Source organism: Chrysemys picta, chromosome 21 (assembly GCF_011386835.1).
Source record: "Chrysemys picta bellii isolate R12L10 chromosome 21, ASM1138683v2, whole genome shotgun sequence".
Lineage (NCBI taxonomy): Eukaryota > Metazoa > Chordata > Testudines > Emydidae > Chrysemys > Chrysemys picta.
The window spans coordinates 22,997,629-23,021,313 of NC_088811.1; the positions used below are offsets into that span (position 1 = coordinate 22,997,629).

Sequence of the window (23,685 nt, forward strand, 5' to 3'; positions counted from 1 at the left end):
ACCAGTCAGCCAACTTCACAGTGAAATGGTGCCATTACTTTAACATTGGGGGGGAGGGATAGCTCAGTGGTTTGAGTATTGGCCTGCTAAACCCAGGGTTGTGAGTTCAGTCCTTGAGGGGGCTACTTAGGGATCTGGGGCAAAATCAGTACTTGGTCCTGCTAGTGAAGGCAGGGGGCTGAACTCGATGACCTTTCAAGGTCCCTTCCAGTTCTAGGAGATAAGATATCTCCCATTAAAAAAAAAATAATAAATTAAAGTTCCCTTTATTTTAAACCTACAGAAGTGAGGTATATCCTCGGGGTGTTTTGTTTCAGATGTGCAGTATGACACATATGCTCTCCCTCTCCCTCCCCTCTGTGCATGTATGTATGTATGCATTCATCACTTGGATCAAGCATCTGAGGGCCACACCACAGTTTTAAAGGTGAGAGGATCCACAGGCTGCATTTTGACCACAGTCTGTACAGTTGAACTGTATTAAAAATATCTTTCTGTAACCAATAGACTGTATAAGAGACAGCTACCCAGCAGTTTTTATAATGTTATGGGAAATGTGTCCAGTGTTAATTTTTAGCAGTAAGAGGATAAGAGCCTTCCATGTGAATGTTTTTTCACTTTCTAGTCGTGGGAGCACAGGCAGAGAGAAGAATGACAAACCACTGCCATCTTCAGTCACCCGTCCAAACACCTTCCTGCGGGGTAGCAGCAATAAAGAGCTGCTGCTAGACAATCAGGCACAAGAAGAACAACGGCGAGAGATGCTAGAGACAGTGAAACAGCTAACAGGTGGCATGGATATGGAGAGAAACATCACAGAGACAGACAGGAACAAAGCCAAGGAAATAGGTGAGAGACTCCTCCATGAGTGCTGGGTAAGCACTTCTGGAGCTCATTAATACAGGGGAATGTGCAGAAATGTTTAAGGGAGAATTTATCAATATAAGTGACAGTTCTCTGTGTGTCATTGTGGATTTTTTCCCCACAGTAACTCACAGTAGAGTTTTTGTAGCTGAACCCCCTTTTCCAAAGGTTTATAACTCAGCTGATTTACACATTTCTCTTCTTATTGTCATCTTTACTCACCAACAGCCTTTTGGTTTCACATGAAGAAGAAACTGTATTTTTACTTAAGTGCTTGCTCATGTCCATTCCATGTAGGTGTGTGCCTGCACCATTGCCAGAGATTTTTCCCTTAGTGGTATCCCTTAGGCCAACTCTGGTACCCTCTGGAGCCACACGCTTATGTGCCAGTGTAAGGGGCATGGCCGTCCCCACACTCTCTCAGTTCCTTCTTACGGCCCATGATATTTCTTGGAACGACCCTTCTTGTTGCAGCAAGGCTTCTTCCCAGTGGTTTTTGGACTCCTCCTTGGTTCGTAGTTATCATAGTTATATAGTTTTGTGTATATAGTTTTTACAAGTAGTGGTAGTGTATATAGTTAGTTCCTATCGTTGAAAGACATCTTCGCCCCGAGGGCCCGGCATGCTTCAAGCCTTGTGCCGCCTGTGGTAAACCTATGTCCATAAGTGACTCTCACTCCAGCTGCTTGAAGTGCTTGGGGAAAGCCCACATGAGGAAGAAGTGCTAGATCTGTTGGGACTTCAGACCCCTTGCTAAAAAGGACAGAGACATCAGGCTGAAGACTCTCCTCATGGAAGCTGTCCTCGGACCAGTCTCAGAACCAAGCTGCTCCAATTCAGCGCTGCATACTTGGGTGTCAGTGCGAAGCGCTCCCCCATCACTGAGCTCTTCCCAGCACCGTTCACCAATTCTCTGGTGCCAAGGAAGAAGCACAAGAAGCAGAACACCAACAGAGGGCGCTCACTGGTGCAGAAGAGAGATAAGCGAGGGGAAGAAAGCATAGTGAGACCCGTGCTGGGCCACTCTTCTGCTTCTGGGCTCATGTTGGCAGCATCAACTCCGCCCAGGGCTTTGACTCCTGTGCAGGACTCGCTGCCAACACCAGAAAGCCACCATGGTGCCAGCGGTCTGACAATGTCATTGAGCCCAGCGGCTTTCCAGCTGGCTACGGACCTGCCAGTCCTGCCAACCCCAATGGGATGCCTGTCAGCTCCAGCATCTGGAAGCAGGAGGGAACAAGAAGCGTCCGGCGCCTTACCGGCTCCAGGCCTTTCAGCTCCTTCTAGGGGCAAACCTTCCCTGATCCCAGCTTCCCGATCCCTCCCCCCCCACCCCCCAGTGTCCCTGGTGGTATCTGCAACAAGCAAAAAGGACAGGCAGGGCCAGTCAAGTGCTACCCTGAAACAAAAAGCTGCTAAGAGACTAGACCTGTTTGGAAGAAACGTTTATTAGACAGGTAGCCTTAACTACATACAGTAACTCCTGACTTAACGTTGTCCTGGTTAAGGTTGTTTCATTGTTACGTTGCTGATCTATTAGTGAACAAGCTCGTTTAAAGTTGCGCAGTGCTACCTTATAACATCGTTTGGCAGTTGCCTGCTTCGTCTACTCCTTGCAGGATTTTCTGGAAGAACAGCCCCTCCTTGTGGGGATTAGAACCAGGAGGAGCCGGCAGCCCCCCCCCCCATCAGCCCCCCTAAATTCCCTATAAGGTGTGTGGCTCGGCAGCTGCCCAGCAGTTCAGGTGGCCCTCCCCCCACTGCCATGCTGCTCCTGCCCTGCCCTCTGTCTTGGAGCTGCTCCCAGGAGCTTCCTGCTTGCTGGGGGAGAGGGGTGCTAATATAAGGATGTCCCCCTGCTCCTGCCCCCCACTCCGTATTCCCTCTCCACAAAGTGGAGGAGGGGGACAGGGCTCAGGGAGCTTGCTGGAAGCTGTTGTTTTCTGTCTGAACTGGCTGATCAGCTTAAAAGGGCAATGTACTTGAAGTGGGGTCAGCGTACTTAAAGGAGCAATGCACGTCTCTCTCTCAAACTCATGCACTCACCCCCAGCACTTTGGAAAGTCAGCACCTTTGCAGCCATGCATGTGCTGTCAGGAAGAGGGAGTGGTGCGCTCCAGCTGGATAGCATGGGCTCATCATCATGTTCAGTTTTTGCAGGGAAGTGTTTGCAGCATCTGCCCTGCATCTATTGTGTTTCCTCCTTCTTGCCTCAGTCATAGATCATAGAAGATCATAGTTGGAAGGGACCTCAGGAGATCATCTAGTCCAACCCCCTGCTCAAAGCAGGACCAATCCCCAGACAGATTTTTGTCCTTGACCCCTAAATGGCCCCCTCCAGGATTGAACTCACAACCCTGGGTTTAGTAGGCCAGTTCTCAAACCACTGAGCTATCCCTTCCCTATGCTGCCCTGTAGTGTGTGAGGCTACATTAACAGCGTTTTAACCCTTGAGGGCTCAGCCAAGTGCTAGTTCATCATTTAGCAGCAAGGCATTCCCTGGGAAATATTCCACCCTCTTACTCCACCACCTCAACCAAGCTTCACAATCATTCATTGCTGTGTACAATATTAAACTGTTATTTAAAATTGTTTAAAACTTATATTGTATATGTATAAAATGTCTGTTGTCTGGTGAAAAAAAAAAATTCCCCGGAATCTAACCTCCTCTCTTCCCCCGCATTTACATTAATTCTTATGAGGAAATTGGATTCGCTTAACATTGTTTCACATAAAGTCACATTTTTCAGGAACATAACTACAACATTAAGTGAGGAGTTACTGTATCTCCAACCAGTAAGCTTTGCTGGGGAGATATGATTTTAATCTGTGGGACTCCCTGACTGAATTCAAAGACTCCCTGCCCCAAGAGTCAAAGCAAGAGCTCAAAGCCCTCTTGGAAGAGGTTAAGAATGTAGCCAGAACCTCTCTCCTGGCGACTCTGAACACTGCCGACTCGCCAGCCAGGACAATGGCCTCCAAGGTCACCACAAGGCACTGTTCTTGGTTCCAATTCTCCAGCCTTCCTCACAAGGTCCAACAATCCATCCAGGAACTCCTCTTTTAAGACTCCTCTCTTTTCTCAGTGCAGACGGACATAAGACTGCATGGCCTGAAGGACTCGAGGGCCACTATGTGCTCCTTAGGCCTCTGCTCATCAGCTTCCAGGAAGCACTTCAGGCCCCAGTAGCCTCCTCAGTTCTTAGGGCCTCCAAGACGGAAGCCCTACAAAAGAAAAGGGAGAGGTTATAAATGGCGCCAACCACTTCCGTCTACATCAGCCTTCAAGTCGGGATCTCAGAGATACTCTGGCAGGCCCATGCAGGCCTTTTGAAGGTGCACCTGAGGGTGCTGTATCAGTCACCATTGGAGATTCACCTCCCTTTTTATTTTTAGACCATCTGTTACCCTTCAGCCTGGCATGGTCATTCATAACATCAGACCATTGGGTCCTGAGCACTTCCCTTCCACCCCCATCCCCTCCCTCCTCAGGGAACCTTTTCACAAGCAAATCCTCGTCTAGGAGGTGCAATCCCTCCTACGTATGTGGGCCATGGAGGAAGTTCCTCAAGACTTGAGAGGGAAGTGGTTTTACTCCCGGTATTTCCTAATCCCAAAGGACAAAGGAGGCCTTCCCCATCTTGGACCTGCATCGCCTCAACAGATATCTCAATAAACTAAGGTTTTCCAAGGTCTCCCTGGCGTCCATCATTCCCTCCCTGGATCCAGGAGACTGATACACTGCCCAGGTCTTAAAGGACACATACTTTCACAGTTCTATCTTCCATGGCCACATAAGATTTCTCAGGTTAGTAGTGAGTCAAAACCACTACCAATTGACTGCCCTCCCCTTTGGCCTATCGGAAGCCCCACCTTCAGAGCTCTGGGCCTGATGATAAATGAGCAGAAGTCAACTCCTGTCCTGGTTCAAAGAATAGAATTTACTGGGACAGTGCTCAACTCTACCCAATTCCAGACCATGTCAGACCTGATATCCAAGGTCATGGCCCACCCAATCACGACAGCTTGGATGTGCCTCAAGCTTCTGGGTCACACGGTAGCTTGTACTTATGTGGTTCAGCATGCAAGGCTGTGCCTCAGGCCCCTCCAGATGTGGTTAGCATCAGTTTACTCCCTGAGCAAACACCACTTGGACTCAGTGCTCATGGTCCCTCCCTGGTCCTTGCCTCCCTAAACTGGTGGAAAGACCCAAGATCAGTGATGATGAGGGTGCCCTTTGTTACCCCTCAACCATCAGTAACCTTAATCTCAGACATGTCGGACCTAGGGTGGGGTGCCCACCTTAACAATGTCAGGAGTCAGGGCCTCTGGTCCCAAGAAGAATTCTCCCTGCACATAAACATCAGGTTGCTCAGGGAGGTATGCTTAACATGCCAAGTGTTCCTCCCACAGATCTCAGGTGATGTGGTGCAAGTCCTGACAGACAGTATTGCAGCCATGTTTTATATCAACAAGCAGGGAGGGGCTTGATCTTTGGCCTTGGGTCAGGAGGCCATCTGTCTGTGGGACTTCTGCGCAAAGCACTCCATCTCGAGACATCACATCTGCCAAGAGCCAGGAATATATTGACGGAGCACCTCAGCAGATCCTTCTCCTCCCACCACGAGTGGTTCTTCACCCACAGATTACCAGATTCATCTTCCAAAGATGGGGGCCTCCCCAGGTGGACCTGTTCACCACCAGGCAGAAAAGGAAATGCCATCATTTTTGTTTACTGTGCAGACACAACCCAGGCTCCCTTTCCAACACCTTTCTACTCTTGTGAATAAACCACCTCCTGTACACCTTTCCCCCAATCCTCTTGGTTCACAAGGTCCTCCTAAAAATCAAACAGGACAAGGCAAGAGTTATTCTGATAGCACCATCATGGCTGCGCCAGCATTGGTTCGGCATGCTTCTGGATCTCTCCGTGGCAGCTCCACTCTTGCTCCCACTCTGTCTGGACCTGGTTTCAGAAGACCACGGTCAGTTACTTCACCCAAATGTCACCTCACTGCATGGATGCTGCATGGCTGAACCCTAAAGAACAGGCCTGCTTGGAACAGGTTCAGCAGATCTTGCTCGGCAGTAGAAAGCCTTCCACGAGGGCTGCCTACTTGGCCAAGTGGAAGTGTTTCTTTTGTTGCTTCTGAATGTGCTCTCACTCCATCTCAGTCTTCCCTTCAGTCTATCTTGGACTGCTTGCTCCACCTAAAACAGCGGGCCTGGCCCTCTCATCTATTAAAGTGCATTTGGTAGCCATATCAGCCTTCCACACTCCAGTGAACAGCAGGTCAATATTCTCCAACAAGGTGACGGTCCGGTTTCTCAAGGGACTGGGAAGACTCTGCCCTCAGATACACGAGCTGTCCTCCCCAATGGGACTTAAACCTGGTTCTGTCGAAGCTCATGGGTCCCCCCTTGAAGCCGTTAGCATCATGCTCCTTGACATTTCTCTCCTGGTGGCAATCACCTCATCCAGAAGGGTCTCTGAGATCAAAGCCCTTATTTCAGTCCCACCTTACACAGTGTTTTTCTGCAAGGACAAGGTCCAACTGCGCCCCCATCAGGCCTTCCTGCCAAAGGTGGTGTCACAATTCTATAACAACCAGGTCATTTTCCTAACAGTCTTCTTCCTGAAACCTCACAAAAACTCTGAGGAACGACAGCTTCATTGTTAGACGTTAGGCTGGCCCTCGCCTTTTATACTGAGAGGACTAAACACACAAATTCACGCAACTCTTCATCAACCCAAAGGATCTCGTCCTGGATAACTGCCTGTATTCAAGCTTTCTATGAGCAGGCAAATATCCCATCTCCTACCATCTTAGCCGCTCATTCTACAAGAGCCCAGGCTTCGTCAGCAGCATTCCTCACACAGGTCCCAATCCAGAACATCTGTAGCGCCGCAACCTGGCCACCGGTGCATACCTTCACGTCTCACTACACCATCACCGAAGAGGCCTGAGATTATACCAGTTTCAGAAGAGCAGTGTTGTAGTCAATATGTCCATTAACTCCAAGCCCACTTCCTTGAGTATTGCTTGTGAGTTACCTAACATGGAATGGACATGAGCAAGCACTCAAAGAAAAAATAGTTACTAACCTTTTGTAACTGTTGTTCTTCGAGTTGTGTTGCTCATGTCCATTCCATGACCCACCCTCCTACCCCTCTGTCAGAGTTAACCAGCAAGGAACTGAGAGGATGCGGAGTCAGCAGCACCCGTCATATCAGTGCCTAAGCACGTGGCTCCAGAGAGTGCTAGAGCTGTTCCAATGGACCTCACTGAGGGAAAAATCTCCAGCAACAGTACATGTGGCATGCACACACCTAACACGGAATGGACATGAGCAACACATCTCAAAGAACAACTGTTACGAAAGGTTAGTAACCATTTTATATGTCTGCAAAGTAACTGGGACCCAATTATCTCTATAATTGCCTTTTCCACCTACGTCCTATTGCTCTTGCTGTCAATTCATAGAATCATAGAATATCAAGGTTGGAAGGGACCTCAGGAGGTCATCTAGTCCAACCCACTGCACAAAACAGGACCAATCCCCAACTAAATCATCCCAGTCAGGGCTTTGTCAAACCTGACCTTAAAAACCTCTAAGGAAGGAGATTCCACCCCTTCCCTAGGTAACCCATTCCAGTGCTTCACCACCCTCCTAGTGAAAAAGTTTTTCCTAATATCCAACCTAAACCTCCTCCACTGCAACTTGAAAAAATTACTCCTTATTCTGTCATCTGCTACCACTGAGAACAGTCTAGATTCATCCTGTTTGGACCCCCCTTTCAGGTAGTTGAAAGCAGCTATCAAATCCCCCCTCATTCTTTTCTGCAGACTAAACAATCCCAGTTCCCTCAGCCTCTCCACAAAAATGATTAGGGGTCTGGAGCATATGACTTATGAGGAGAGGCTGAGAGAACTGGGATTGTTTAGTCTCCAGAAGAGAAGAATGAGGGGGGATTTGATAGCAGCCTTCAACTACCTGAAGGGGGGTTCCAAAGAGGATGGAGCTCGGCTGTTCTCAGTGGTGGCAGATGACAGAACAAGGAGCAATGGTCTCAAGTTGCGGTGGGGGAAGTCCAGGTTGGATATCAGGAAAAACTATTTCACTAGGAGGGTGGTGAAACACTGGAATGCGTTACCTAGGGAGGTGGTGGAGTCTCCTTCCTTGGAGGTTTTTAAGGCCCGGCTTGACAAAGCCCTGGCTGGGATGATTTAGCTGGGAATTGGTCCTGCTTTGAGCAGGGGGTTGGACTAGATGACCTCTTGAGGTCCCTTCCAACTCTGATATTCTATGAAGTCATGTGTTCCAGACCCCTAATCATTTTTGTTGCCCTCCGCTGGACTCTTTCCAATTTTTCCACATCCTTCTTGTAGTGTGGGGTCCAAAACTGGACACAGTACTCCAGATGAGGCCTCACCAATGTCGAATAGAGGGGAATGATCATGTCCCTCGATCTGCTGGCAATGCCCCTACTTATACAGCCCAAAATGCCATTAGCCTTCTTGGCAACAAGAGCACACTGCTGACTCGTATCCAGCTTCTAGTCCACTGTAACCCCTAGGTCCTTTTCTGCAGAACTGCTGCCTAGCCACTCAGTCCTGAGTCTGTAGCAGTGCATGGGATTCTTCCATCCTAAGTGCAGGACTCGGCACTTGTCCTTGTTGAACCTCATCAGATTTCTTTTGGCCCAATCCTCTAATTTGTCTAGGTCCCTCTGTATCTTTTCCCTACCCTCCAGCGTATCTACCACTCCTCCCAGTTTAGTGTCATATGCAAACTTGCTGAGGGTGCAGTCCACGCATCCTCCAGATCATTAATGAAGATATTGAACAAAACCGGCCCCAGGACTGACCTTTGGGGCACTCCACTTGATACCGGCTGCCAACTAGACATGGAGCCCGACAATCTAGCCAGCTTTCTATCCACCTTATAGTCCAGGACCAGTGGAAGATATATTCTCAGTTCTGACCTCATGTATCTGGAGCCTGTTGCCTGGGATGGTTGGTCAGAGCCCAAGCCGGATGAGGTTTGGGCACAGTGTAAGAGTCATCAGGATGTGGTCATTTTAGAAAGATCTATTTTTGTTGGATATTGTGTTTGTGTTAATTTTTGTAAGGTGCCACGGTAATGGACACAACTAAGGAATAAATATGGGGCTGAGACCTGGTTGCCCATTCACCACCTTGCTATCTTCGTACCTTCTCAACAGTTGAGACTAGCCAAGATGCTTCTGTTAATGGTCCCAGGATGGAATGCTGGGCATAGCATTTTCAGTGGAAGGCCTTTCACTCTCAAACTTTATCTGCTTGGGCCAGAACCTATGAACTTCAGCTTCTCAAGAGGTGCTATGCACCCTCATGTCCCACTGACTTCAGTTGCGTGTGTGTACTCTCAGGATCCGGTACGACTGAATCCCTGGTTAGTCATGTTCTATTTTAGATGCTTTTTAGGCTCTTCCCACCATGATGTCTAAGCACCAGTATTGTTTGTCTCTTTAGGCTGTGTCTACACTTTAACATTTCCCAATGGTGGGAAATCTAGTGTAGACAACATGCAACGTCTTTACCACTGTGCCACCTAACCTTGCTCAGAGCAAGTCATGATGCCATAATAGTAGAAACATTGGTGGCTATTGACACCTTGTCTGTGCTCGAGGCCCACTGTTGCTCCCTCCATTGGAGCTGAGCCAGTAGTGGCACAATACTGGGGAAATTTAAGAAAAGGGTCCATGTGTATAAAGCCTTGGATTGTGAGCCTTTTGGGGTAGGGACGTACCTTATGATTTGCGTGGACAGTGCCTAGCATGTCCTGAATGCTACTGCAATACAAATACTAAATAACAGTCATAACTTGCAGAGCACAGTGCAAGCCCCTCTGTGTATTCAGGCTTTTCTCTGAAGTGAGTTTGAGGGAGGCAAGTCCAGACCGGAGGATTGCCTGGGGAGAGAGTATTTGGGGGTTTGCTTTCTACTGTGGATTTTAGAATTAGGGAGTGTGACAAAGTTCCTCCTCTGCCTTGGTGGGTCCTGCGCTTATTGGCGGATTTGCTCGCCTCAGAGATTCACGGCAGCCCTTAGTTTGGCCACTTTTGCTAGCGGCTCAAACCTGCTGTTCACTCAGCTAACCTCATCACTGGCCAGCATGGGGAAAGGGAGGAGAACAATCCCCGCAGTCTCTGCTGACCCACCTAGTGGGTCGGGGGATAGGCCAGGGACCTTCCCTTCTGGTGGGACCCACAGGCCAGGTCACCTCCTCTTGTCGTAAACAGGGAGTTGAGGCGGATGGGGGGAACCCGGGCCCGCCCTCTACTCTGGGTTCCAGCCCAGGGCCCTGTGGATTGCAACTGTCTATAGTGTCTCTTGTAACAACTGCGTGACAGCTACATCTCCCTGGGCTATTTCCCCATGGCCTCCACAGGACCTTCCGCCTGATGTCTGGTAACGCTTGTACTTTGCAGTCCTACTCACTCTCATCTTCTTGCACCTCTTGCTCCCAGCTCCTCACATGTGCCCCTCACTGACTGAAGTGAGGTCCTTTTTAAACCAGGTGCCCTGATTAGCCTTCCTGTCTTAATTGATTCTAGCAGCTTCTTAATTGGCTCCAGGTGTCCTAATCAGCCTGTCTGCCTTAATTGGTTCCAGCAAGTTCCTGATTGTTCTGGAACTGCCCCTATTACCTTACCCAGGGAAAAGGGACCTGCTTAACTTGGAGCTAATATATCTGCCTTCTATCACTCTCCTATAGCCATCTGGCCCGACCCTGTCACAGGAGATTGTCTTTGGTTTCTGACGTTCACAAGCAACGTGCTGTAAAATTGCAGTATTCAGTGAGAACTGCTGCCACAGCTCAAAAATTAATTATTTAATTTTTATAAAGTGCTTTGAAGGTGTAAAATGCTATGACACTGCCAAGTATGCTGAGAAAGGTGATTTGCAGACGTGGGGGGATCACAAGTTGAAAGACAAGCTAAATAAGAAATGATTTATGCCTGATGATCAGACTGACTCATGAGAAACTGTCAGAAAACAGAATCTAAACTGTTTATTTTACCCCCACAGAGTCATGCTTCCAAATCAGCCTTCTTGCAGTCATCACAGTAGAGAGTGCCTATTAATTGTTCTGTTGGCTGAGAGAGGAGACTTGAGGGATTTTTTAAATACTTTTTTTTAAATACTTTTTTTTGGAACTGAAGATGACCTCTTTATCCAGTGTCTGTTTTCTTTACCTTATTACCAGCCAAGCCAGAAACTCCCACAGCTCCAGTACAAGACAAATCTTCACTGTCAGAAGAGGAAATGGAGAGAAAGTGCAAATCCATCATTGATGAGTTCTTGCACATAAATGATTATAAGGTAAACAGAATGAAAACCTCACCTTCCAGAAAGCCATGGAACAGTGGGATCTTTAGCATTTTTTCCTTTCCAGGAACAGTGTCTTTTTAAACACCCTGTTCTTAGTTCTTTAACATAAACATGGGACCTATTGGAATTTGGATAGAAGGAATCGGTGCACAACTTTAGCACAGTTCTCTGACTGTTCTGGTTCTTCCATTGCTAACGACAGAGGAAAAATAGTCTCCTTTGGGTATTGTAAGCAGAAAGTTTTAGATACGTCTGTCATGACCACTGAGCAGCACTATTATAATAGTATGTCAGTGCTGGATATAGAAAGCTAGGGAAACTAGACAAAGGTTTAATTCACTTATAAGGAACCCGTTGTTCTGATCTCAAGGCAGATGAAATAATACATATTGAACAAAGTACTCCAGAGTAGTTTTAGTAAATGTTGAGAATTATTGAGCAACTGTCATCACTCCATAGTTAAGGTTGCAACTGAGTTTCCATTGTAAGCTGGATTTTGGCCTCTCCTGTAAAATCCACAACTAGTATATTGTCCTCAAAATTGATAGGCTAGATCTGTAGCACAGGTAGAATTTTTCTGCAAAGTTTCAAGTGACTAGAATGAGGGGTTTCTGAATTGACACCCTGCAAATAGTCATTAAACACGGTTCCAAAATTCTTCTAAAATTTTGTAGCCAAAAAAAACAGGCAGAGGTAAATCCTATTGTACAGGACTCTACTTGTCCAAAAGCTAGCTCCCAGGACAAATATTTGGCTTATTAAAGTCTGATTTCAAGAGTTAATAAAATTTAATTTAGTATTGTCACCAGGGAATATTTACTCTGAGGGTATGTCTACACTACCCGCCGGATCGGCAGGCAGAATGGATCCAGCGAGGATTGATTTATCGCGTCTAGTCTAGATGCGATAAATCGACTCCCCAAGCGCTCTCCCGTCGACTCCTGTACTCCAGCTCGGCGAAAGGTGCAGGCACAGTCGATGGGGGAGCGGCAGCAGCCGACTCACCGCGGTAAAGACACCATGGTAAGTCGATCTAAGTTACGCAACTTCAGCTACGTGAATAACGTAGCTGAAGTCGACATACTTAGATCGATTCCCTCCACTGTAACTGTGGTCACTCTGATCTGTATAAATATCTAATTCCTTTTATTTTTTTTTTACCCATATTGAGTTCTCTGCCTCAGGGATGTCTTGAAGCAATGTTAATTATGTACCCTCACCTTTCAGTTTCCCTGAATGACAGAAATGTATCAAAATAATCTATTGACTTCAGCCAAAAGTACTAAGTGTCGTGGACTATGTTTTAGTAAAGAACATTCTCCTGCCTTGCATGTCTTGATTTTTCCCAGAATTCAGATAAATGATCCTCTGTGTTGTTTGAACAGGAAGCAATGCAATGTATGGAGGAATTGCATGCACAGAGTCTGCTGCCCATTTTTGTGCGAGTCGGAGTGGAGTCTACTCTCGAGAGGAGTCAGATCACCAGGGATCACATGGGCCAGTTACTATATCAGTTGGTGCAGTCAGAAAAGCTAAGCAAACAGGACTTCTTCAAGGGGTTGGTATTCTGCCATATGAACACTTTAATTAGATCTCTAATTTCTTTTTGTGTTAATTTCAAAAACATACTCCTTGTGTTGGGGAATACCCCCTTCCCAGCTTCCTGTGAGAGCAACAGTATCCTACAAGTATCCTTTCTGAAAGAGGATTTATGTTTGCCCATTGAGGAGGCTCGTATAACTGGGGTAAGGGGTGTGTTAAATCAATGTTTGAGTGAAATTAATGTTTGCGAAAGGTGCCATATTGGCAGCTCTTTAAACTAAAGTCCTCCATCTATCCCCAGAATGGGGATCGTTCTAGCAATGACAAGACAGGCTTCACTCATGCAGTACCCGCTGTCAGTGACTCAGCTCTGATTTATGGGGACCAACTCTGGAGATAAGGGTAGTATGGTGCCAAATGCAGTTATGCTGCTGGTTATGTGCACACCTGTCCTCTAGGAACTGAAGATAGACCACCTCATTGGTCATTGGACAGGTGTTAGATTGTCATATGGTAACTGCATCCAGACCACACTGACCTAGCCTAGATTTGAATCTGTTGCACAAAAGTAAAACGAACCACATATCCCAATAAGAGTGTCTGTAGCCACTTCATGGTGCTTTTATTTGAAAGGTTGTCATATCCCTGGCTGGGATGATTTAGTTGGGAATTGGTCCTGCTTTGAGCAGGGGGTTGGACTAGATGACCTCCTGAGGTCCCTTCCAACCCTGATATTCTATGATTCTATGACATCACACTGCTATTGACTGGTTAGTGATGACAGTGTCAGCAAATCCATCACTGACAGTGAGTTTTGACATGGAAAAAATCTAAAAACTGAAGCAGAAGGATTACATAACCTGGGTTTATTAATAGACTTGGAAGGCCCTTTTGCTTCTATGACTAGTGGAGGCCAGATAGATCATAGAGTAGAAATATTTGGTCTCCAAGTATAATGTTTGGTAAGTACACCTTCCAAGTAAATGGCTTGCTGCTGGACAAGATGAACATTCACTTTGGAAACACATACTGTCACCAAAACACAAAGCTAACATAATAGGCTTTATGATACTTAGTTAAAATCTGTTGTTCCATGTAAGCTAGGATAAGAAATACTTACACAAGGGTTTAAAGAGAGAGAGAGAGAGAGAGAGTGTGTGTGTGTGTGTGTGTGTGTGTGTGTGCGCGCGCCCATGCAGTGACTTACAGATTCAGGATTATTCACACTGAGTCTGGTCTTCAGACCAGAAGAAGAGCTGTGTATCTTGAAAGCTTGTCTCTTTCACCAACAGATGTTAGTCCAGTAAAAGTATTACCTCACCCACCCTGTCTCTCTAATATCCTGGGACCAACACAGCTACCACAACACTGTAAACTACAATTTATCACACTTCACTTGATATTGATAATGAGTTACGGTGCCCAAAAAAGTGGACTGTTGGTGAAGTATTAGGATGTGTGGTATTCCTGTGGGGGACGGGAGGGCGAGAAACCAAATGAATGCACTAGAGATAACTGAATGAGGGTGGAGAGCCATGACATTCAGTGGATATACAGCAAAATTGCTAAGGACTTGCTATACTGTTCACCCAAGACATGTTACCATGAGATTCAGGGCCATGGTCTGAGAAAAGATCATAGCACAAAATCTAAACTAAGCTCAACTCTAGTGAGAAGCTCCCTGCGTGACAGGAAATAAACAGCCAAATTACTGGCAAACCCATGATGAACCAGTACCAGAAGCCTTAATAAAGAAACAGGCATATGACACAGCAGCTCCTCAAAAACCATCCCTGAAACCAGTGAACAAGAAAAAGAGAATTCATCAGAATCCATTTTAAATGGATACCAGAAGACTATTGAAGGTTCCTGGGAACCAATGAATCAGTGTGAATTTTCTGATAGAGAGCAACAGAGGGTTGTTCTTACCCACGAAAGCTTATGCTCCCAATACTTCTGTTAGTCTCAAAGGTGCCACAGGACCCTCTGTTGCTTTTTACAGATTCAGACTAACACGGCTACCCCTCTGATACTTTCTGATAGAGAAGCATTTATAATCCACCAGGTAAAAAGTGAGTGCCTGGTACCACTGATGAAACATGAAGCTGGTTCATTGATAATTTGTCATTGTGCTTTTGGAAGGCCACATTCTGGTTTATTGACTATTTTCTTGTGTTATGTTTTAGACACTTAATTGATCACACCAGACTTAATCAAACATTGTTCCGTTGAAAATCTTATACCATATTTTCTATGTCCTCCCACATGTAAAATTCTGTTTTTTAGAGGTTTTGTATTTAAAAAAGAAAATGCTTTTTATCCTTACAGATGTCAGGACTGTTAATGAGTGGCTCATTATTGGGTAATGGGAATTTTAAAAATTGTTTTCCTGTATGTTTTGACTACCACCTTCCATGGCACTCCAGATACATGGAGGGAGTTTCCTTTTGCACATACTTCCAGTGCTTCAGCATTTCCAAGAAGTAATTATGCTACACAATAAGCTGGAGAGGATTGGATGGCATACCATTGGGCTTTTTTAATATCAAAAGTATATAATGCAGGGTGGATTTACTTGGCAGAAAAAAAAATCACTGAGATTGGAATTGGATTTAATATTTGGATTTTCTCCTTTCTTTCAAAGGTTTTCAGACACCTTGGAGCTGGCAGATGATATGGCCATTGATATACCACATATTTGGTTGTATCTAGCTGAATTGGTGACCCCCATGTTAAAAGAAGGCGGAATCTCTATGAGAGAACTTATAATGTAAGCAATGCTATTTCTGTTCAGTGACCGTCATGCCTAAACTAGCCTGATTATGCTATGACATCTAAGCAGCATGACTTCTGTTGGTTGACTAGACAGGAATAATATGAGACTCAGATGTGAGAGTCAATGTGAGACCTTGTGAGAGGTGTTCCAGAAATCAAATTTGCATTAATGTGGAAGCTCTGATGGTGCAGGAGCTTGCTGTTGTGCAGTCTTTTTCTTTTTTCTTTTTGTTTTTAAATGTTATCTACCAATCCTCTTCAGTCCCAGTTTTTTTCTAGCTGATTTAAAAACAACCTAAAGTTGTAGGACCAGAGTGACTTAGGGAAATATTAAGGCCCTGATCTTTTAAGGGGATGTGAACTCTGCCTTCATTTTCTGAAGATACAGTTTTTCACTTGTGATAATTGTGCCTAGAATTAATTACCCCTTAGACATCTGTCTGATTACTATTAACCAGGAGCACAAAGCTACACCCGCAAAAATGGAAATCCATTTTCCAAAATCAGACCATTACTATATTTTTATCATTATCACCTTCAATCACATTTATATTGCAGCAGCACAGATAGGCCAACCAAGCTTAGGCCCTGTTATTGTAGCACTATACTAATATCTAGAAAGCAACAGTTCCCTGCTCCAAAGAGCTTAGGGACAGGTTTTTAAAGGTACTTGGGCACCTAACTCCCATTGAAATCAAGGACCTGCATATGTTTAAAATCTAGGCCTTACAATCTACAAGTACAGACCAAATCCTCATCCCATCAAAATAAATAGATTTGGCCCTATGTAAAAATAAGGTATAGAGGTGTTTTAATTGTTCCTGTGCAGTTTTTTTTAGTTTTAGTCTAATATGGGCCCAATTCTGCATCAGTGAAGTTGATCAGAGCTTTAACATTAACTTCAATGGGAGCAAGATGAGATCCCATATACAGAGCAAAATTTAAAGCTGTGCAGTTTTCTGCATCAGCTTGATCCCCACCTCTCACTTGCCCCGAATCAAGAGGTGCTTTTCACAACAGTATAACTTGTCTGGGACAATAAAATATTATAATAAAAGTATTTATTTTTGTTCCATTCCAGAGAATTTAGCAAACCTTTACTTCCTGTGGGAAGAGCTGGGGTCTTGCTTTCTGAAATATTGCACCTTCTATGCAAACAAATGGTAAGTATGCTGTGATATGACTTATAAATTTTGTTGGGTGCAGAAAGTAAATGATCATGCATAAAGACAATGTGCTCATATTCCCAACATTTAGGTATAGGTGAACCTGTGTGAATAACATAAGAAACCTGCCTTTCCTCCCCCAAATTCAAACCAAGCCTCATAAGATTCCAAAAAGTTGGGTTACCATTTTCTTATCACATTTCCCTTTTGTAGGTATCGCTGTACCTGGCTTCTTCCAGAAGCTGGAGTGCTGAAATATTGCAAGAGAGCCATTCTCAAGGTATTTCTGGGCTGATCAGAAACAAGAAGTACTGGCAATCTCGCAAAAGAGCCTGTTCTTGCAGACCTGAGAGGTTCTGGGAATTTGGATAAGCTTCAGATGGCCATTCAGACTTCTGGATGTTTATCTAAACTAAACTTGCAAACTCTTGAGATTGACCTGTCTCTAGTCTAGGGATAGAGATACCTGTTTACCATGTAACTTCTAAAGCTCTCATACACATTTTCACAGTCTGTACAGACACCTTGATAGTTTCCCTATAAGTGTATCATATTTTTAAAATTGTATTTGTAAGGTCAGGCTAAATAATTCACTTTGTGTAGTCTTGTACGTTAACCCCTGTAAAATTCAGCACCTCCTTTTTAAAGTATGCATTCAAATGAGGTCAGTTGTTCCAGAAGCTTTTCCATGCAACAGCTCGTTCATGTAGCTAGAAGCTTATATTTTATTTTTTTAAATTAGTAATTTGTTGCTTGTTTGGACTGTGGCTTGCCATTTTCTCTATATCATGTGGGAGAAGAGCAGGGAGAGGAGCCATGATCTTGTGATTAAAGCACAGCCTAAAGTCAGAAGATCTGGGTTCTATTTCTAGCTCTGCCTAAAGTCAGGCATCCAACACCATATTTAGTCACCTAAATCTGAGGCGTGAGTCACAGAAATACTGAGCACAAGCAGCTTCCACTGACTTCTATAATCTGCCTCTGAAAATCAGGGCACATGTATCTTGAAGTCTAACTTTAGACACCCAATAACCCATTTGTAAAATTAGGATAATAATACCTTACCAAACATGTGTTGTGAGGCTTAATTCATTAATATTTGCAAAGAATGTTGAGATTCTTGGGTGGAAGGCACTAAAGAAGAGCTTATTACTATCACTATCTTCAGTATTGTTTATTATATATATCAACATTTTGGGGAATTCTAAAAGGTCAGGCATGAAGTCTACTGTACTGTCAGATGCAGAAGGTTGTACCACATATGGTTATAAAGGTAATTTTCCATAGATTTACAATGAATTGTAGGATTTAAACTGTGACCTTGATGTCACACACATGACCTTGAGGATTGATCTCCATACAGAAGATATCAATGTAAACATGATTTTTCTAAAGTAGACATGCTCTAACTTTATTCATTTAGAGGGATGGAAAAATAAGTAATTTCTTACTAGGGCACAGCAAGTCAGTGGCAGAGCTAGGAGTAGAACCCAGGTCATTTGAGTCCCAGTTCTGTATCATGTCCACTGGACCACACTTTTACATATGGTCACTTTATTGTAGATGATCTTTGGTCATGTTGTTGCAAACTCCATATATCACATCAAGCCAGCCATATTTATTACACAACATTGTGGCATCTGAGCATCTTACAAGATACAACATTTACCTGTAAAAGGTAGGATACTATATATAATTTCTCCAGCACAGGCTTTCTGGAAGTTTTCACATCATAGCCAGGCATATTTTTGATGGCTAAATGATTATTTATTTTTCTTTATGCAGCAGCACGATTCCAGCCTGTTTAAGCTCCTGTGCTTTTCTCTTCAGATTTAAAAAATGAACAAACTGCTTTGTGTTTTAGAGCCATAAGAAAGTAGGAGCCTTATGGAGGGAGGCTGGCCTCAGTTGGAAGGACTACTTACCTGAAGGGGAGGATGTACATACCTTTCTCATAGAGCACGTGAGTTGAAAGCAAGTTTCTGCTAGAGAAGAGCCCTGTGAGGTGTACTTGTAAGATAAATTTAGCCCATTGGTTTGTATTTTATTTTTACTTTGAGTCCTAGTTGTTCATTTCAGTTCCATCCCTAAATATTGTCAAAATGAGGTACTCCAGTTATTCAGATTATGTTTAGGCAGTACATTTGGTGGAAGACACCAAAGGAACTCTTGAAAGTGATGTGGGTGATTAAATAGTGGCACTCTTCCCTTGAGTCAGTACCAAAACAGTGGCCCAGCATGATTTTAGGGAGTACTGTGCTACTGGAAATGCAATGTAAAACCAAGATCTGAGAACTAGTGATCATTATAGATTCTGTGTCACATTTTGCAAAAATAGTGTTTTAGCCTTAGCTTCCTGATAGGGCTGTCAATTAATCGCAGTTAACTCATGCGATTAACTAAAAAAAATTGATCGCGATTTAAAAAATTAATCGCCGTTTTAATCACACTGTTAAACAATAGAATACCAATTGAAATTTATTAAATATTTGTGGATGTTTTTCTACATTTTGAAATATATTGATTTTAATTACAACACAGAATACGAAGTGTACTGTGCTCACTTTATATTATTATTTTTATTACAAATATTTGCACTATAAAATGATAAAAAATAGTACTTTTCAATTCAATTCATACAAATACCGTAGTGCAATCTCTGTCATGAAAGTGCAACTTACAAATGTAGATTTTTGTTGTTACAAAACTGCATTCAAAAACAATGTAAAACTTTAGAGCCTACAATCCACTCAGTACTACTACTTGTTCAGCCAATTGCTAAGATAAACAAGTTTGTTTACATTTACGGGCGATAATGCTGCTTCTTATTTACAGTGTCACCTGACAGTGAGAACAGGTGGTCACATGGCACTTTTGTAGCCAGCATTCCAAGATATTTACTGCTGGATATGCTAAACATTCATATGCCCCCTTCATGCTTTGGATACCATTCCAGAGAACATGCTTCTATGCTGACGATGCTCGTTAAAAAAATTATGCATTAATTAAATTTGTGACTGAACTCCTCGCGGGGAGAATTGTATGTCTCCTGCTTTGTTTTACCCACATACTGCCATATACTTCATGTTATAGCAGTCTCAGATGATGACCTAGCGTTGTTCGTTTTAAGATTTGACAAAACACAAAGAAGATACCAATGTGAGATTTCTAAAAATAACTACAGCACTTGACACAAGGTTTAAAAATCTGAAGTGCTTTCCAAAATCGGAGAGGGACAAGGTGTGATACATGCTTTCAGAAGTCTTAAAAAAGCAATACTCCGATGGGGAAACTACAGAACCCGAACCACCAAAAAAGAAAATCAACCTTCTGCTAGTGGCATCTGACTCAGATAATGAAAATGAACATGCGTCAGTCTGCACTGTTTTGAATCGTTATCAAGCAGAACCCATCACATGGATGCATGTCCTCTGGAATGGTGTTCGAAGCATGAAGGGTCATATGAATCTTTACCGTATCTGGCACCTAAATATCTTGCGACACCGGCTACAATGGTGCCATGCGAACTCCTGTTTTCACTTTCAGGTGACATTGTAAACAAGAAGTGCACAACATTATCTCCTGCAAATGTAAACAAACTTGTTTGTCTGAGCAATTGGCTGAACAAGAAGTAGAATTGGGTGGATTTGTAGGCTCTGAAGTTTTACATTGTTTTATTTTTGAATGCAGTTATTTTTTGTACATAATTCTACATTTGTAAGTTCACCTTTCATGATAAAGAGATTGCACTACAGTACTTGTATCAGGTGAATTGAAAAATACTATTTCTTTTGTTTTTTACAGGGCAAATATTTGTAATAAAAAATAAATATAAAGTGAGCTCTGTAAATTTTGTATACTCTGTGGTAATTGAAATCAATCTATTTTAAAATGTAGAAAACATCCAAAATATTTAAATAAATTATATTCTATTATTGTTTAACAGTGCGATTAATTGGAATTAATTTGTTTAATCGCTTGACAGCCCTCCTTCATGACCAAATTCCAAATCTGGTATTTGCATTCTGACTCCCTGTAGTTTCAATTAGACAATGTATATGTCTTCATTTCATGGGTTAAAGTGGAGTGGAGTGTTGCACTGTGCCACTTTTTTCCTCAAAGGTGGCTGCATTTCCTTGCTGGATGAAGTGATCCCTCAGTATAGATTGTACATCAGTGTGTTGTTTGTAAATTGCTCTGATTCTTTTAAATGAAAGGTAGGACATACGTCATTATAATGATAAAACAGAATAAAGTGTTGCTTGTTCTTTTGCCTTAGTATGATTCAGTGTAGAAAAGCATATTTAATCGTTTCTCATAACTTCTAATGTTGCAGAAGTTGGACTTCACAGTGTCTGACTGTTCCAGTTCCTCAGAAGCACTTTCAGAGGAAGAACTCTCTGCTGACGAACTGAACAAACAGCTAGAAAAACTCATTATTGAGGACAAGGCGAATGATGAACAAATCTTTGATTGGGTAGAGGTATAAAGACTGTTTTCACTATACCTGTGCATTAACCATCTTTATAAACATTATCCCAGCCAACAGGATCACCTCTATCTTTTTCCACCTCCTTGTTTTGCTACCCTGCACTGCCCACCACAGTCTGATATTGGCTCTTCGGGAATAATTTAGCCAAGTGCTAATCACTAGATCTAGTCACTGTCACAGAATAATTCCTCTGTTTCTGCATGGCTTCCAGTTGTGGTTAGATGTTGATAGATGTTAAGGGGTAACATAATGAAGGTTAAAATAATTAATTTACTGGATTTATTTAAAGTAAAGTTTTTACCTTGTTTTCTGTTTGTTTGTTGTTTTGTTTGGTTTTTAATTGCTTTATTTTTGGAGGTTTTTGTAAAAACTATAACTTCTAACTTTTTAAAAAAGAGAGAAAGGGCAGAAGTGAGGAGAGGCAGGGAAAGGGAGGGTTAGATCAACTTAGGAAAGTAGGGAAACCTGAGCCAAGAGAGATTAAGAGAGATTTGCTAGCAGCCCAGCACGTGCATACCTTATTAAACTTTCTGGGGCTTAGCAGGGAGGGGTTAAGGGAGTTTCCTAGCTTCTGGCTAACTGTCATGTTAGGTTGCAATTTATACAGAGGACAGCTTGCTTACTTACCAGATTAGTGGTCGGGGTCACCAGTGTAGTTAGATGTTAATAGATGTTTGGCTGCATGTGTATGTTCCCTCTGTGTGATGCCCCAGCCCTGTGCAAACAGCTGGCACTGCAGACCTCAAGCAAACTACCCAATGACCACAAAATCTGTTAAGGAACGAAGGCACCCAGCCAGGTTTATTGTCGACGAAGCACGGTATTAGTATCCCGCAGACTCTACCAGACCACTAATACACATATACCCGTAACAATGGATCAGCTCAGTAAATGGTGGGACTTTCTGTTCCTCCCTAGGCCAAACAAAAATACTCCCTCTGAGATATATCTTTATACCCCGATACAAACAAGTTAGTACTGTCCCTCTGACATAGTTACTGCCCCCTAACATGGTTAGTTATCATCCATCACCTTGTATATGTTGGTTTGATCAAAACATCTCTGTTACGTACTGTCATCCTGACCTTATCTTTTAGGAGGGGTCAGTGTGTTCCTGTTATACTTGGGGAATGTTTTTGTACCATCCTCGATATCGGAATGTTCTGGTACCACTTGATATCGAGATGTGTTTGCGTGAGTACTCTGTGACTAGCACTTCTCAGGAAGGTGTATTTTTGCTATATCAGCCCTGTTCTTGCCAGATTCTGTCAGAGGGTCCTTCCTCATACCAGGCCTCTGATTCAAGGGCTTATGTCTCAGGCTCTCTTCCTACTACGCTAAGCAGAAATGTTCATAACCAGTTCATCTCTGGACAAGGCACATAGTATTTGTACAGTTGACCACTCTGCATCCTTCAGTTCACAAAGATTGTTAAATTTCCATAAAGCATCCACCCTATGGCCTGACATCTTAAGCACTTCCCCAATATACGCTTTGGAACAGTAAGAGTCAGTACAGTTACAGTAGAAAATGGCCATTTCAATTTTATCTCCATTCTAGGCACAGGGGAGCAAGATATAGATATGGTTGTAAAATAAGCATTTGCCTAGAGATAAAGAATATAATTTGCAGGAAGAAAATGTTAACTTCTGTAAAGTTATCTTATTTTTTTGTCTGCATCCTTATTTTGAAGATTAACACATTATCTGATAATGACCTATTCAAATGTATAATTTTGTGAAAATATGTTTTCATTTAGCAATAACATTTTAAACCAGATATGCTTTAGCAGTTTCTTTTCCAAGTATGGGGTGAAATTGGTTGGTTTTCTTCCTGACATTATCTGTGCCCCATTATGAGATTGTGTGGCCTCCCATGCAACAGTGGAATTCTTTGCAAACAGTTACCCACTGGCAATGCATATGTGTGCCCCGCTCTGTTCCAGTATTTTAGAACCAAGGGTATAAAAGCCTGCACCCACCCACTGACTCTTCTCTAACTCTGGGCACATCCTTTAAACCAGATTTTAACCTCTGTGTTTGAAATGATGTTAAACTGGATTTGTCCTATTGGCATAATAGGCATCATGGAAACTTGGTGGAATGATGATAATGAATGAAACACAGTGATAGCAGGGTACAAAATATAGAGAAATGACAGAGTAAGTCATGCTGGTGGGGGAGTGGCACTATATGTGAAAGAACGCAGACAGTCAAATATAGTAAAAATCTTAAATGAATCAAACTGTCCCATAGAATCTTTATGGCTAGAAATACCATGTTTGTATAATAAAAGTGTACCAGTAGGAATATACAGTAACTCCTCACTTAACATTGTAGTTATGTTCCTGAAAAATGCGGCTTTAAGTGAAACAATATTAAGCAAATCCAATTTCGCCATAAGAATTAATGTAAATGAGGGGGGTTAGGTTCCAGGGATTGGCTTGTTTTGGCCTTGTTTTGAAATG

General features: G+C 43.2%; 1 protein-coding gene across 46 annotated transcripts in view; it reads left to right on the forward strand.

Annotated features, from left to right (window-relative positions):
- The window catches only part of EIF4G3 (eukaryotic translation initiation factor 4 gamma 3), a 408,790-nt gene that overhangs the window by 370,293 nt on the left and 14,812 nt on the right, over positions 1 to 23,685 (forward strand). For all 46 annotated transcript variants that reach the window (XM_065574796.1, XM_065574797.1, XM_065574810.1 and 43 more), the window contains 7 exons: positions 626 to 849; positions 11,119 to 11,234; positions 12,629 to 12,801; positions 15,430 to 15,555; positions 16,642 to 16,723; positions 18,591 to 18,689; positions 21,063 to 21,209. In XM_065574796.1, coding sequence (XP_065430868.1) covers positions 626 to 849; positions 11,119 to 11,234; positions 12,629 to 12,801; positions 15,430 to 15,555; positions 16,642 to 16,723; positions 18,591 to 18,689; positions 21,063 to 21,209 — 967 coding nt within the window. The remainder of the gene's footprint in view (positions 1 to 625; positions 850 to 11,118; positions 11,235 to 12,628; positions 12,802 to 15,429; positions 15,556 to 16,641; positions 16,724 to 18,590; positions 18,690 to 21,062; positions 21,210 to 23,685) is intronic.